The sequence below is a fragment of the Oncorhynchus kisutch genome, linkage group LG26 (assembly GCF_002021735.2).
Source record: "Oncorhynchus kisutch isolate 150728-3 linkage group LG26, Okis_V2, whole genome shotgun sequence".
Taxonomy (NCBI): domain Eukaryota; kingdom Metazoa; phylum Chordata; class Actinopteri; order Salmoniformes; family Salmonidae; genus Oncorhynchus; species Oncorhynchus kisutch.
Window position 1 is genome coordinate 13,929,093 of NC_034199.2, and position 16,765 is coordinate 13,945,857.

Genomic DNA, 16,765 nt, shown 5'->3' on the forward strand with positions numbered 1-16,765 from the left:
GGGAACATTTTGATGAAATTGATCTTACCTTTCAAATCCATAAACTGTCATGGATGTTCTGGGGGTCTTTACCTGATCCACATTGTGCACAGTTTTATCCTGTGAGCATCGCCGTGTTGTAAAAGACCAATTGTTTGTCATTGAGATGTTGATTTAAACTAAACAAATGCACAGTTATGATGATGTTTCTTTTGTTTCCGTGATGAGATACGTTGAATACATTCCTCAGTGGGATGGATGTCCCCCGTCGAGGTAGGCACTTTAACCTCATACCATGTGCAGCGCATTGCAGTCCTATTTACAGCAGAAACAAAAATCTCAGCTTTAAAAAAAACAAATTTAAAAAAACAATGGGGGCATGTTTTTGGCTGTTCTTTGTTAATGAGGTCCAATGATCATCTGTTACGCATCCGCACTGTTGAAATAAATCTGTGGCTGTGAGTCTGCTCGACTGCTGTTTTTCATACCCTACTGTGGTCTTCCTATAGTTCCCTCTGGGGTCTTGGTTTTTCGGTGGCTGAAATAAGAAAAGCCTTTAGGTGACAGACCTGCCTTTATGGACTCAGGTCAGCCATGGGGAACAGCAATGATGTGAGAGCAACTTGGAGCTGATTGAACTCAGAAGACACTCGGCCTTTGCCACCCACCATCCATCCGTCATCAGAGGCCAACTGAATGCAGTTAACCATTGAGATATCTCAAATACTCCACATTTACAAAGTATGAATATTTCTGATTGCCTAAAAAATTGAAGTTGAAGCAATTCCACAGTACCAAAATCCAGTGAAAATGAACAATTCATGTATCGATCTTTTCAACCATGGCCAGTGAAATGATCAGCCCACTCCCCTAGGCCAAAGATCTGTTATGAGCAAATGTGTGTGTATTTCCAGTGCCGTGTCCAAATTCTCCAAAGAGTCTATGTGATTGCCATTCTCCATTCCTCAAATGAATCCCCCTGGAGGGGAGGTTTATTGGCTGATCATCTCACAGCTGAGCTTTCACGAGGCCCCGCCGTGTACTCCACTCCTCTCATTAATCACACTTTGAAGATATTCATCATAAAAAGCATCACACTGTGCTCCCTTTACCTCTTGTTTTTTATCTCTCAGAGAAGCCCATTTCAAGGCTCTGCCTGGGTGCATTTTATTTGAATCCAGTCATACGGGAGCCGAGTGTTTTCAGTGGTGCAAGGTGAGCTACAACCACCACTCCCCCTGCGAGAGACTCCTCTCGGTTTCACCGGTCACTGCCGTGATCCTTATGGACATGATGCCATTGAATGTTTCGTAAAGCAACACAAAATACAGGATTGGGAAGAATCACATTTCCTAAGTGGGTAATTGAAATCATAAACCGTTCTTTTCTTTGAGTCAAAGTGGGATAAATAAAGTGGTTAGGTTGTTTGCATCAGTAACGGTGATAAGATTGTCTGGGCTTAATTGAACTGATGCATAATTACAGAGCTCATTTGGAAGCAGGTGTCTGAGGGTCTTGGAAATAATTGAAGGTTAACGAAAACGACGGAGCTGTATTAACTGAACCAGCATTTGTATCACCCAATAATTGGCTCCTTTAGTCGTCACAGTCCAGCGACTCAGCAGAGACGAATGGCTTCCCACAGGAAGTTACATTCTCAACCTACACTGGAACATAAACATTAGTCCTTGGACTTCCACACGATGCAAAATGTATCATCTCCAGAGCTATATTAGCATCACCAAGATTGCTTGAAGAAAATGTCCATTTTGACTGAAACATGTAAGGGGAATAAATGTTCTAATTTGCATTGTCTTGGAATCACAGCCTTTGCACTCTCATTCATTTTTCTTTTCAATGTTAACCAATCACAAACACTTTGGGACAGCTCTCTGATATGGAGCATAAAAGTCCTATTAATTTTTTTTTCATATTGCTCCATCACCTTAACCAACAATCTGTAAGCCCATCAATTCCAATTACACGCATTATTAAACTTTGATCACGTCCAAAGCAGGCCTTTGAAAATAACAAGCATGGCTGGTTTCCTCTCTATATTCTCGGTCTCTCGAGGTAGACGGTCTATGAACACCAGACTGTGAAATGCCTGCTGTCTGACCGGCCATTAGGATGGCCACCCTCCATTTCACACCACAATTACAACTTCTCTGTCCCCAACACACTGCCCATGAGGAGATGGTTGTCCTAAAGAGGCTTTAGTTTCCTTGTCCAATTGAAAAGGAAACAAATCCCAGGTTCAATCTCAATTCATCTAGCTGAACCTCTGGTTTTTAATTATGCTATAAATGATTTACTGGTAGTTTGTCAGAATGTGTCCAGATATGGTATTGGTTTCATCTGCTTGTTATACAATCTTTCCATCGATTTTTGTGGGATATTGATATTTATGATGATATGTGCTTTAAGAGCGGTCTTAGATGCAGCCTCTTCTTCCTAACCACAGCACTGGGAGTTCTCTCTCAGCCGTATCTCTGCACCTTCAGCGCCCTCATGTGGTCACTGAGGTCCCAGACGTTCTGCACACCATGGGGTTCTCCCCCTATCCCCTCTCAGAGGTAGAGCTCTCCTCTCATATCTATCCATCAGTCTAGTCATTGGGTTCCTGATGCGCCAGCTCCATCTCCCACCCTGGGGAATCACTGCTTCATTATGCCCCTGATAGATACTGACATGCCTGTTGTGCGCGGCTGGTCTAATGAAATGGTGATGATGATATTCACGGGGGCTCATTCCAACGCCACCCCCTTTTTCACTCTCCCTCTTTCATGCACGCACATACACACACACACACACACACACACACACTCCATAAATAGCCTTTTAATAATAGACCATATCTTCTTAAATGTTGCTAAACATGTTTATTATGATCAACTAAAAAAAACAAAGTATTTAACTAGGCAAGTCAGTTAAGATAATAAAAAAACGTATTTTACAATGACGGCATACCCTGGCCAAACCCTGCCCTAATAACCCGGACAATGCTGGGCCAATTGTGCGCCGCCCTATGGGACTTGTGCCTGTTATTGAACTCGCGGTTCACTCCCAGCGCAAGGCTTGATTTGTCTTGGCAGAAAGCAAATGTATGAGTGCAAGATGAATAGTGCATCGACAGCAACGTGTTCATTTCTCTGGCTATCGTGTCTGAACCCCTAATGGGGCTCTTGTTAAAGTTGAAAGGACGCTAGTAAATGTCTCTCTTGGACAGTTTCTAAAGGCAATTAACATTTTGCCGAGAGCAATTACACTGCAGCCAGGCAGCCTGTATGCTGATTACCACCATGTAGTTTAGAGGAACAAGAGGACCGTGATGCAGTGCTCAGCCTCACTCCAACGCGGTTCAGTGTTTCTAACATGAGGAGGGCTGACACTGCCAGGGTACTCACTGTGAGCCATGACCTGGCCTGGCAAGGAACACGGTGTCAGTGGTTGCGATGAAAACAATAAACAGTGATAAGTGTGTGATAAACATTTCACCAGCATATATACCTGTTCTGACCTGTCAGCTAAATAAACACAGGCTTTTCTTCCTCTCTCTGAGAAATACTTTATCTCTGCCTCCCCAGCACAGTGTGTCTGTGAGATACAGCTCCTCGAACCACAGTCTCCCCTTTATTTTGACAGTCTCCTCTTCCCAGGGGGTACAGAGGATTCATTAAAATACAAACCCGCTGCAATGCACAATTCAAGTCTTTTTATTTCATTTTTTACACTGGGTCTGATTATGCCTGCAGTCACTAAGCTCTGTCAGAATGCGTTTGGAAGGCTCTCATTAGCTTCGCTACTGGACCACAAGCAGAGAGCCAAAGCCAGACAGGAAGGAGATCATGGCAGGCGACCACAGCTCTGGAGGATCCCATCATGACAGGCCAGGCCAGGCGGTTGGTGTGGGCAGCCCAGAGAAGAGACAGCTCTTTGCCACGCGGTGCACGCTGAAGGATCAAACATGTGGACTGCCACATTTAACCCAGAGAGCTAATGTTTTTGCTTTATTGTAACCCTTACCGTTAATGTAAAATATTGGTCATCTAATCGACACACACATTTTCATGCCCAGTTTGTTGCCAGTTCATAAGTAAAATATACTCATTTATTTTACGGGCTTCTGTGTTTAGCATTTGCTAGTGTTGACATTCCCAAACTTTTTGGGTCTTTCTTCAGTAATATACACCACTGAAATGTTGACTCTTTCAAAACATCCAGGTCTGTGTGCTGAAAACTCCCCAGAGGTTGCAGAGTATATTTTACTGTACTGTAAGAATAGATTAAGAATACTAAGAATACTACATTTCCTTGGTCCAGACTTGCAGTGTAAATTACTTGGAGGACTGAATGGATATAAATCTGTGACAGCCACATAGAGCGGCCCTGAGAGGAGGGATGATTGCAGGGACTTAAGGCGTCAGCAAGCTGCGAGTGAAATGCTGAGTTTATTTATTTACTTCTAGGAGGATAGTGTCATTGTAGACACTAGATTGTTCACTGCTTAAAAGTATTAGGGACAAAACTGTAATGTCACAAATCTAATATGTTTGCACAATATATAAATCATATAAATACAATTGTATTACCATAGTACTGAATTCATAAAGGCACACATATTGTATTCATTTCAGTCCAGGAATGCAGGTTAAGCATTCTTACAGTTTGTTATCAGAGTCAGTGATAACCATATGCATGGCTCCTCCCACTGATGGTACTGGACAGCACCATCCAGTACCTATGGAATCAACAACCACGTTGGTGTTTTCATTTACAGTGTTTGGGTGCCGCCACGATGGATAAAGGCGCTGATATAGTTTGCTGAGGAAAACATATTTATGTCAGGTCGTCTATTATCCAACTGTTCAACATGAAATTCCTTTCTCATTCCAAAGAAAGACCTGGAACATGATGGAACATCATGAGACGCGTTGATAAGGTTCCACTTGGTATGCCTGTTTTGTGATGATTCCCCAATCATGAGATACAGTGCCTTCAGAAATTATTCCTACCACTTGACTTGTTCCACATTTTGTTGTGTTACAGCCCGAATTCAAAATTGATCAAATATATTTTTTTAAATGGTCACCCATCTACACACAATAACCACCCCATAATGAAAAAGTAAAAACGTGTTTTTAGACATCATTTGCAAATGTATTGAAAATGAAATACAGAAATATCTCATTTACATAACTACTCACACCCCCAAACCAATACATGTTAGAAACACCTTTGGTAGCGATTATGGCTGTGAGTTTTTCTGGGTAAGTCTCTCTAAGAGCTTTGCACTTATTGTACAATATTTGCACATTATTCTTTTTTTAAATTCTTCAAACTCTGTCATGTTGGTCGATGATCAAAACTAGACAACCATTTTCAAGTCTTACCATAGATTTTCAAGACGATTTAAGTCAAAACTGTAACTGGGCTCTTCAGGAACCTTCAATGTGGTCTTGGTAAGCAACTACAGTGTGTATTTGACCTTTAGGTTATTGTCCTGCTGAAAGGTGGATTTGTCTCCCAGTGTCTGTTGGAAAGCAGAATGAACCAGGTTCTCCTCTAGGAATTTGTCTCTGCTTAGCTCTATTTCTTTTCTTTATATCCTAAAAAAAACTCCCTAGTCCTTGTCAATGACAAGCATACACATAACATGATGCAGACACCACCATTCTTGAAAATATTAAATTGTGGTACTCAGTGATATGTTTGGGGCAAATCCAACACAACACAATGCTTTCTATTCAGGACATAACATTGTACTTTAGTGCCTTATTGCAAACAGGATGCATGTTTTGGAATATTTTTATTATGTACAGGCTTCTTTCTTTTCACTCTGTCACTTAGACTAGTATTGTGGAGTATTAGGTGTAAAAACTTTACTTATCCAGTTGCGGCCCACGTCTTGGAGGCAGGCCACTTGATTTAGTTTCTGCGTTATATTGGCATCGAACATGTCACCCTCCCTAGGAGAGGGGGTGACCTTGATAATTTATTGTTAAAACGAGAGGCTGCCTGGATCTTTAATTTAAAGACCCTTGCGCCCTTCGGTCTCAACGTAGACTTTGATCTGAAGCCATTCTTGTGATTATTGTGACTTTGCCATTGTAATTGTTTGTAAGCTTGTGTAGTCAAATTAATCTATGATCCATTTGTTGTTTGTATGCTGTTCTTTGTATGACATTTTAATATTTGATTATTAACCAATGATATTAGGCCACTCTTGGCCATGATTACAGACACCTGTGTCTTTTGACACTATATAAACGAGTCATCCCGCAGTGTTTGTGATTATACCCTGATGAAGACAGCTTGGCTGTCGAAACGTTGGTAATTCAATTTTTGCATCTGAGCTCTTGGAGTGTGGGGCTCTTTTTTATTTTCTAGTATTGTGGAGTAACCATCCTCAGTTTTCCCCTATCAAAGCCGTTAAACTCTGTAACTGTTTCAAAGTTAGCATTAGCCTCATGGTGAAATCCCTGTGCGGTTTCCTTCCTCTCCGGCAACTGAGTATCTTTGTAGTGACTGGGTGTATTGATACATCATCCAAAGTGTAATTAATAACTTCACCATGCTCAAAGGGATATTTTTACCCATCTACAGTTGAAGTCGGAAGTTTACATACACTTAGGTTGGAGTCATTAAAACTGTTTTTGAACCACGCCACACATTTCTTGTTAACAAACTATAGTTTGGCAAGTCGGTTAGGACATCTACTTTGTGCATGACACAAGTCATTTTTTCCAACAATTGTTTACAGACAGATTATTTCATTTATAATTCACTGAATCACAATTCCAGTAAAGTTTACATACACTAAGTTGACTGTGCCTTTAAACAGCTTAGCAAATTCCAGAAAATGATGTCATGCCTTTTAGAAGCTTCTGATAGGCTAATTGACATCATTTGAGTCAATTGGAGGTGTGCCTGTGGATGTATTTCAAGGCCTACCTTCAAACTCAGTGCCTCATTGCTTGACTTCATGGGAAAATCAAAAGAAATCAGCCAAGACCTCAGAAAAAAATTGTAGACCTCCACAAGTCTGGTTCATCCTTGAACAATTTCCAAACGCCTGAAGGTACATCTGTACAAACAATAGTACGCAAGTATAAACACCATGGGACCACGTAGACGTCATACCGCTCAGGAAGGAGACACGTTCTGTCTCCTAGAGATGAACGTACTTTGGTGTGAAAAGTGCAAATCGATCCCGGAACAACAACAAAAGACCTTGTGAAGATGCTGGAGGAAACTGGTACAAAAGTATCTATATCCACAGTAAAACGAGTCCTATATCGACATAACCTGAAAGGCCACTCAGCAAGGAAGAACCACTGCTCCAAAACCGCCATAAAAAAGTCAGAAGTTTGCAACTGCACATGGGGACAAATATTGTACTCTTTGGAGAAATGTCCTCTGGTCTGATGAAACAAAAATAGAACTGTTTGGCCATAATGCCCATTGTTATGTTTGGAGGAAAAAAGGGGAGGCTTGCAAGCCGAAGAACACCATCCCAGTCGTGAAGCACAGGGTGGCAGCATCATATTGTGGGGGTGCTTGCTGCAGGAGGGACTGGTGCACTTCACAAAATAGATGTCTTCATGAGGAAGGAAAATATGTGGTTATATTGAAGCAACATCTCAAGACATCAAGTTAAAGCTTGGTCGCAAATGGGTCTTCCAAATGGACAATGACCCCAAGCATACTTCCAAAGTTGTGGCAAAATGGTTTAAGGACAACAAAGTCAAGGTATTGGAGTGGCCATCACCAAGCCCGACCTCAATCCTTTAGAACATTTGTGGGCAGATCTGAAAAAGCGTGTGCAAGCAAGGAGGCCTACTTTATTTATTTATTTATTTATTTCACCTTTATTTAACCAGGTAGGCTAGTTGAGAACATTTGCAACTGCGACCTGGCCAAGATAAAGCGTAGCAATTCGACACACAACAACACAGAGTTACACATGGAATAAACAAACATACAGTCAATAATACAGTAGAACAAAAGAAAACAAAAAGTCTATATACAGTGAGTGCAAATGAGGTAAGTTAAGGAAATAAATAGGCCATGGTGGCGAAGTAATTACAATATAGCAATTAAACACTGGAATGGTAGATCGGCAGAAGATGAATGTGCAGGTAGAGATACTGGGGTGCAAAGGAGCAAAATAAATAAATAAAAGTATGGGGATGAGGTAGGTAGATAGTTGGGCTGTTTACAGGTGCAGTGATCTGTAAACTGCTCTGACAGCTGGTGCTTAAAGCTAGTGAGGGAGATGTGAGTCTCCAGCTTCAGAGATTTTTGCAATTCGTTCCAGTCATGGGCAGCAGAGAACTGGAAGGAAAGACGACCAAAGGAGGAATTGGCTTTGGGGGTGACCAGTGAGATATACAGTGCCTTGCGAAAGTATTAGGCCCCCTTGAACTTTGCGACCTTTTGCCACATTTCAGGCTTCAAACATAAAGATATAAAACTGTATTTTTTTGTGAAGAATCAACAACAAGTGGGACACAATCATGAAGTGGAACGACATTTATTGGATATTTCAAACTTTTTTAACAAATCAAAAACTGAATAATTGGGCGTGCAAAATTATTCAGCCCCTTTACTTTCAGTGCAGCAAACTCTCTCCAGAAGTTCAGTGAGGATCTCTGAATGATCCAATGTTGACCTAAATGACTAATGATGATAAATACAATCCACCTGTGTGTAATCAAGTCTCCGTATAAATGCACCTGCACTGTGATAGTCTCAGAGGTCCGTTAAAAGCGCAGAGAGCATCATGAAGAACAAGGAACACACCAGGCAGGTCCGAGATACTGTTGTGAAGAAGTTTAAAGCCGGATTTGGATACAAAAAGATTTCCCAAGCTTTAAACATCCCAAGGAGCACTGTGCAAGCGATAATATTGAAATGGAAGGAGTGTCAGACCACTGCAAATCTACCAAGACCTGGCCGTCCCTCTAAACGTTCAGCTCATACAAGGAGAAGACTGATCAGAGATGCAGCCAAGAGGCCCATGATCCCTCTGGATGAACTGCAGAGATCTACAGCTGAGGTGTGAGACTCTGTCCATAGGACAACAATCAGTCATATATTGCACAAATCTGGCCTTTATGGAAGAGTGGCAAGAAGAAAGCCATTTCTTAAAGATATCCATACAAAGTGTCGTTTAAAGTTTGCCACAAGCCACCTGGGAGACACACCAAACGTGGAAGAAGGTGCTCTGGTCAGATGTAACCAAAATTGAACTTTTTGGCAACAATGCAAAACGTTATGTCTGGCGTAAAAGCAACACAGCTCATCACCCTGAACACACCATCACCACTGTCAAACATGGTGGTGGCAGCATCATGGTTTGGGCCTGCTTTTCTTCAGCAGGGACAGGGAAGATGGTTAAAATTGATGGGAAGATGGATGGAGCCAAATACAGGACCATTCTGGAAGAAAACCTGATGGAGTCTGCAAAAGACCTGAGACTGGGACGGAGATTTGTCTTCCAACAAGACAATGATCCAAAACATAAAGCAAAATCTACAATGGAATGGTTCAAAAATAAACATATCCAGGTGTTAGAATGGCCAAGTCAAAGTCCAGACCTGAATCCAATCGAGAATCTGTGGAAAGAACTGAAAACTGCTGTTCACAAATGCTCTCCATCCAACCTCACTGAGCTCGAGCTGTTTTGCAAGGAGGAATGGGAAAGAATTTCAGTCTCTCGATGTGCAAAACTGATAGAGACATACCCCAAGCGACTTACAGCTGTAATCGCAGCAAAAGGTGGCGCTACAAAGTATTAACTTAAGGGGGCTGAATAATTTTGCACGCCCAATTTTTCAGTTTTTGATTTGTTAAAAAAGTTTGAAATATCCAATAAATGTCGTTCCACTTCATGATTGTGTCCCACTTGTTGTTGATTCTTCACAAAAAAATACAGTTTTATATCTTTATGTTTGAAGCCTGAAATGTGGCAAAAGGTCGCAAAGTTCAAGGGGGCCGAATACTTTCGCAAGGCACTGTACCTGCTGGAGCGTGTGCTACGAGTGCTACAAACCTGACTCAGTTACACCAGCTCTGTCAGGACAAATGGGCCAAAATTCACCCAACTTATTGTGGTAAGCTTGTGGAAGGCTACCCGAAACATTTGACCCAATTTAAACTATTTCAAAGGCAATGCTACCAAATACTAATTGAGTGTATGTGTATTTCTGACCCACTGGGAATGTGATGAAAGAAATAAAAGCTTAAATAAATCATTCTATCTACTATTATTCTGACATTTCACATTCTTAAAATAAAGTGGTGATCCTAACTGACCTAAAACAGGGAATTTTTACTAGATTAAATTTCAGGAATTGTGAAAAACGGAGTTTAAATATATTTGGCTAAGGTGTATGTAAAGTTCCGACTTCAACTGTACCAATAGGTACCCTTTTTTGCAAGCTACTGGAAAACCTTCCTGGTCTTTGTGGTTGATTCTGCATTTGAAATTCACTGCTCAACTGAGGGACCGTACAATTATCTGTATGTGTAGGGTACAGAGATTGGGTAGTCATTCAAAAATCATGATAAACACCATTATTGCACACAGAGTGAGTCCATGCAACTTATTACGTGACTTGTTAAGCTATTTACTCCTGAATGTATTTAGGCTTGCCATAACAAAGGGGTTGAATACTTATTGACTCAAGACATTTCAGCTTTTCATTTTTAATTCATTTGTCAAAATTCCACTTTGACATTATGGAGTATTGTGTGTGGGCCAGTGACATCAAAGCTAATTTGAATACATTTTAAATTCTGGCTGTGTAAAAAGTCAATGGGTGTGAATAGTTTCTGAAGGCACTGTAGACACAATAGCATACACTGCTTTCTATAGCTATACTGTCCCATTCTAAAACATGGAAAATAGCCAATGGAAGGTGATTTAACGTTATACACCCTTCACATTACATTTTTTTTCTTTAGAGTGACCTTAAATAGCCATCAAATAAGAGCATCAACATTTGTATAAATGCATAGCCTACTAAACTGCTGAGAAACGTTTTTGTTTTCTTTTAAACTTTTCATAATACACACATTCGTTTGATTAACTGGATAAAAAAATGTATTTAAAAAGACACATTGAACACACACAAAATCATCCACAAAGTTTTAGCACTTTGTATTTTTGACGATGCCAGAAACCAAAGACAGTACAGTATAAAGATAAGCAGAAACTGCTTATCCAGAAGAAATCCTCGATCACGCTTGTATGCGATGTCATGGCGACGTTGGCTAGCTTAGCGCATGCGTAGAAACACGTCAACTGGTATCTCGCTCCAAAATGCGCATGTGCAAACATTCAAATCAAAGCCCCTCCAATATAAAGTTGTTTTTGACAAAAATGAAAACATGTCAGTTTGTCAATTTCACGAGGTTGGAGAAATAACATGTTCAACTACTTAAGATTGGTTCGAATCTAAGTTATGCTTTTAGATTTCGATTTCGAATTCAGGAACAATGTTTTACTTATGTTCTTGACCTCTCAAACCCCAAACCCCGGCCTGGTCTGCTTGGCAAGCGTTCCCGGAAGGCTCACGATGTTGCGTCTCTGGGTTTAGAAACTCTCTCTTGCAGTGTACCGGAAGTGTTGCTATGTAGGCAATTTCGCCTATCTTTCGCATCATTCCGGAAACAGGGAAATAAAAGCTACTGTGGCTAGCCAGCCAATCGCAGTTTCAACACAAAAATATCCAGGGTTTGAGGAGACATGGGGGGAGCACAGAGCATCGAAATACCTGGAGGAGGATCCGAAGGTTATCACGTCCTCAGAGTATGGATATTTGCTAGCACACGGGGTCATATGCTAAACCATGCTGTAACTGGGATAGCTGATAATGGGAACAACACAAAAATGCTTGTCAACAGACTGAATGATGTTGCGGCCTTCTGATTGCTGTAGCCTGTTCGTGTGTATTTTAGGGGCTTCCTATGAGCAATTCACAACATGTTTGCTGTTCAGAAAACAAACTATGTGTAGTCTAACCAAGTAAACAGAGCAATGTCTGACAACTTGCTAGCTGATTTGGCTAGTTAGCTAGATTGCAAGCCAGCCATGAAGCTAGGCCACCACTTGACTTGAGGAACCGGTCGGGGTGTGATGTCCTTTCAATCCAGAACACATTTGTTGTTTCGTTGAATGTTTCAAGGCAATAATATGAATAAGCCATGTGCAAACTTCATGTCTCAATTTGCAGGTGCAAGAGAACTCCCCTGGTCATCTTGCAGGATTGGAACCATTCTTTGACTTTATTATTTCCATCAGTGACACAAGATTGGTAAGCTGCCATTTTTCAAATGATCTACCTCCTGTATCTGTCAGATCCCTTGCAGCTCAAATGTTTTCAAAGCCAGGGATACAAGACAACCAATAGGTGGACTAACTTTGTTTACAGGTGATGTACTTTAACATGGTTGTGACTAGACAGTTACATCCAGAAGTTACTTTTCGTAGCAGGTTAGGAGAGCATTTTACCTAACCCTTTTCCTAACCTAATAATCCTGATCCTGCTATATTCATTCTCCTAACCTGCTACGAAGAAGTCACAAATGGTCATAGCTTTATACCACCTAGTCAAAACCCTTTAAAATCTGCTAACGTCTTCATTCTTGTCAGAACAAAGATAATGACACATTAAAAGACTTGCTGAAGGTGAACGTGGAGAAACCCATCACGATGCTGGTATACAGCAGCAAGACACTTGAGCTGAGGGAGACAACAGTCACACCCAGCAACATGTGGGGAGGCCAGGGGCTGCTGGGTGTCAGCATCCGATTCTGCAGCTTCGAAGGAGCCAATGAGAATGTGTGGCATGTTTTGGTGAGCAAATCGCATTGCAGTTTAGAGCTGCAGACATGAATGAATGTAAAACTGGAAACGCCATGATTGTGTAGCTTAATCATGTTGTGAGGACTTTCAGTAACCGGAGTGCATATATTTACAATTTCGATCTTTATTCTATTTCTTGTCCTCAGGAAGTAGAGCCAAATTCTCCTGCAGCCCTGGCTGGTTTGAGACCACTCACTGACTACATCATAGGTGCAGACACTGTCATGAACGAGGTGTGTGGAATGCCTTTCTTTAGTGACAATTCAATGATGTTCTCCCTACACTAAACGGTTGATGATGATGATGATTGATATAGTGTTTGACTTTGTCTTCCCCGCAGTCTGAAGATCTCTTCTCCCTCATTGAAACTCATGAAGGGAAAGGGCTTAAGTTGTATGTGTATAACACTGACACGGACAACTGTCGGGAGGTGGTCATCACTCCAAACTCTGAATGGGGTGGAGAGGGCAGGTAATGGCATTGACATTTGTTATTAATTCATTTAGCTGATGTGCCTATAGGCTGGCAGGTTGCACAGTTACTCTCTCTGCCCTTCTTCAGCCTAGGTTGTGGGATTGGCTATGGCTATCTGCACAGGATACCCACACAGCCATTTGAAGAGGGTAAGAAGATCAGTTTCCCCGGACATATTCCAAGTGAGCCGGTTTCCCCACTCAAGGATGGCTTCACAGAGGTAAGACATTTTTGTAAATTACCGACTTCTTTTCACTTTACCGACTTCAATTCCTCACGAAGGAATTTATGTACTATGAGAATATTCTACAGCACTAGGTGTTGATCCCAGTTTTAATTTGTTCCTCAGGTTCAGCTCTCTGCTGTCAGTCCTCAACCTGCGGTGCCTTCTGCTCCTACTGGGTTGAAACAAAATCTCTCTGACCTGTCAATCAGCTCAGCTCCTCTCACTGTACCGAACACTCTACAAACAGGTATGCTAGGTATCATTACTCTTAATTTAGATGCATATTGCTTACTGACTTGATATCACCATGTAAGAGATTAGTATTCTAGGTGGTGTCAGAGGAAGGCCCAAAAAATGGTCAGTCTCCAGTCCCCCAAGTCAAATGGCCACCCGGACTAATTATATTGACACCCCCATCCTTTGTTTTTACACAGCTGCTAATCGCTGTTTTATCTATGCATAGACACTTTACCTCTACCTACAAATTACGACTAACCTGTACCCCCGCACATTGACTCGGTACCGGTACCCCCTGTATATAGCCTACCGTAATTTCCGGACTATAAGCCGCTACTTTATTCCCACACTTTGAACCTCGCGGTTTATACAATGACGCGGCTAATTTATGGATTTTTCCCGCTTTCACAAGATTCATGCCGCCAAAAAAACTGAGCACCGTCACATAATGTGACGTAAATCGAGCGCGCTCAAACTTCCCATCATTCTGATTACGGTAGTAATTTTGTCACCCTCATCATGGCAAAGACACGGAGAAATGCATATGATGCAGCTTTCAAGTTGAAGGCGATCGATCTGGCTGTTGGAAAAGGAAATAGAGCTGCTGCATGGGAGCTTGGCCTTAATGAGTCGATGATAAGACGTTGGAAACAGCAGCGTGAGGAACTGACTCAGTGCAGAAAGACAACAAAAGCTTTCAGAGGGAAGAAAAGCAGATTGCCCAAAGTATTTGCAGGCACTTGACATCAGTGTAAATCGTGCATTTAAGGTGGCGCTCCTTGTTCAGTGGGAGGCTTGGATGACAAGTGGGGAGAAATCCTTCACTAAAACGGGCCGCAGGCGAAGAGCATCTTATGGTCAAGTCTGCCAGTGGGTCCTGACAGCGTGGAGCATTGTCAAAATATCCACTATCATCAACGGGTTTCGAAAGACTGGACTGCTGCGTGTTGAAGGGGCAGCACGAGCTCAGCGGGGTATTTGCCTCCGAATGAAAGTGACGAGAGCGACAATGAAAACGATCCAACATCGGATGAAGCAATTCTGAGGCTATGCAACTCCGACACCGAAGGAGATGACTTCAGTGGTTTCAGTGCACAGGAGGAGGAAGATAGTGACCAATTACTTTCTTGGTAGGCTACTGTTTTAATTTGTTACAAGCAGTGTTTCGTTTAAAGGCTATGTAAAGTTAATTTGTTTCAATGTACCGGTAGGCACCTGCGGCTTATAGACATGTTCGTCTTATTTATGTACAAAATACATATTTTTTAATAATTCAGTGGGTGCGGTTTATATTCAAGTGCGCTTAATAGTCCAGCAATTACGGTAGTTATTGTTATTCTGTGTTACTTTTTACTTATTTCCTTAACTCAATTTCTCAAACTGCATTGTTGGTTAAGGGCTTGTAAGTAAGCATTTCATGTTAAGGTCTACTACACCTGTTATATTCGGCGCATGTGACAAATAATTAGATTTTATTACAATGGATCGTCTTTGTCCAAGGAGTGACTACTATGCCACTGTTGCCTAGCCAAGTCGGCCCGCTGCTAAGCACCGTACCTCCAATCCTCCCTGCTACCACGTTACCTCCAATCCTCCCTGCTACCACGTTACCAGGTACTCGCTAGACACGGTTCTAGTTTGGTCACAATATTATGCTGCATGTGTAACTTGCATGTGGCTTTGTGTATTTTATTATATTCACATTTCCTGCATAGGTCTAATGTCGTTAACCGGAGGACTACCTCCCCTTCCCAACCTGCCAAATTTGAATTTCACTTTGCCAGACTTCGGCACTGTATCGTTACCAGGTATCGGAGGGATGCCACCAGCAGGTAATGTCAATGTTTAAAATAAAATAAAATGAATACTACTTTCAGTAATATTTCTGTATTGCTGAAACATTCCACCTGTGTTCCTTAGGTTTCCCTCCATTGGCCCCTCTTCCTCCCCTAAATCTATCCATGCTCAACTCCCAGCTGCCCCTGGTCCCAGGGGTAACTCTGCCTCCATCTGAGTTCACTCTTCCACCTGTCTCTGCAAATGTCAAAGTCTCCTATGAGCAGAGACCTGCCCTCATCCAGGACACAAAATCCTCCAGCGCCTCAGTGGTCATTGACAAATTGACAGAAACACTCCTCCCTACAGCAGTGGCCTCCTTTGAACCAACCGCTGAGTCCTCCTAACAGAGGACCATCTACCAACAAGCTCTAAAACTCAATCTGGAAACACTTGTAGTTATACCCCTAATTCTCTACTTTGTTCCAAAAGTGTGTATACTTCCTGTCATGGATTTACAAGCTCTGGATTGGTGTAATCATTGGAGTGTTTCTCTCTCCCCCGTTAAATCCATCATGGGAAGTGTGCACTCTGGAAAAAGGGTGGAGAATCAGGATTTAGCCATGGTTGTTGAAACAGCAAGGGTCCTCAGAAAGATGGGAGAATTGTGAGACACCCACTTTAGTAAATTGATACTGCATTACAAGCCAAGGGCTCTATTCAATCCGTGTCGCAGAAGTTCGGCTTTACAGTTTGATTGCCTTTAAATTTCAATGTTCCTGCTTTAGTGGAGACTGCATATGTGAGCTCAAAGCAGCAATCAGCAGTAGAAACAAAGCATGCTCCCTGCCTGTTTTGGTAAAACGCTGAGGGATATGTTACCACTCAAATTCATAGACAGCTATGATGCAAAAATGTGTTTAAACATTGGAGTAAAACAAGCTTATATTTTGGGTTCTGGATAGTTGAACTCAGCTCATGAGCCATATTCTTCAAATTCTAATTGCGGAATCTGTAACTCTTCATCTTGTACTAAAACACTTAATAAGAAAGTGTGTAATTGAACCATCCCTGGATTAAATTATGTATTTTGTCTGTCTGGGTGTGAAAATGACAGGTCTTTACTTTTGAAAACCACAGGGTGTCAGTGTAGGACCAATGAAATGTGACATTGCAAAGGAATCTACTTGGGTGAACAA

At 41.7% G+C, this 16,765-nt stretch overlaps 1 protein-coding gene across 1 annotated transcript; it reads left to right on the forward strand.

Annotated features, from left to right (window-relative positions):
• Positions 1-11,597: 11,597 nt before the first annotated feature.
• On the forward strand, positions 11,598-16,665 carry LOC109871323 (Golgi reassembly-stacking protein 2). Its single transcript, XM_020462163.2, has 10 exons — positions 11,598-11,797; positions 12,222-12,302; positions 12,641-12,844; positions 13,000-13,086; positions 13,194-13,324; positions 13,415-13,547; positions 13,677-13,800; positions 15,291-15,404; positions 15,506-15,622; positions 15,711-16,665. The coding sequence occupies exons 1-10, from the start codon at positions 11,735-11,737 to the stop codon at positions 15,971-15,973; spliced, it is 1,317 nt and encodes a 438-aa protein (XP_020317752.1). The 5' UTR covers positions 11,598-11,734; the 3' UTR covers positions 15,974-16,665.
• Positions 16,666-16,765: the final 100 nt, after the last annotated feature.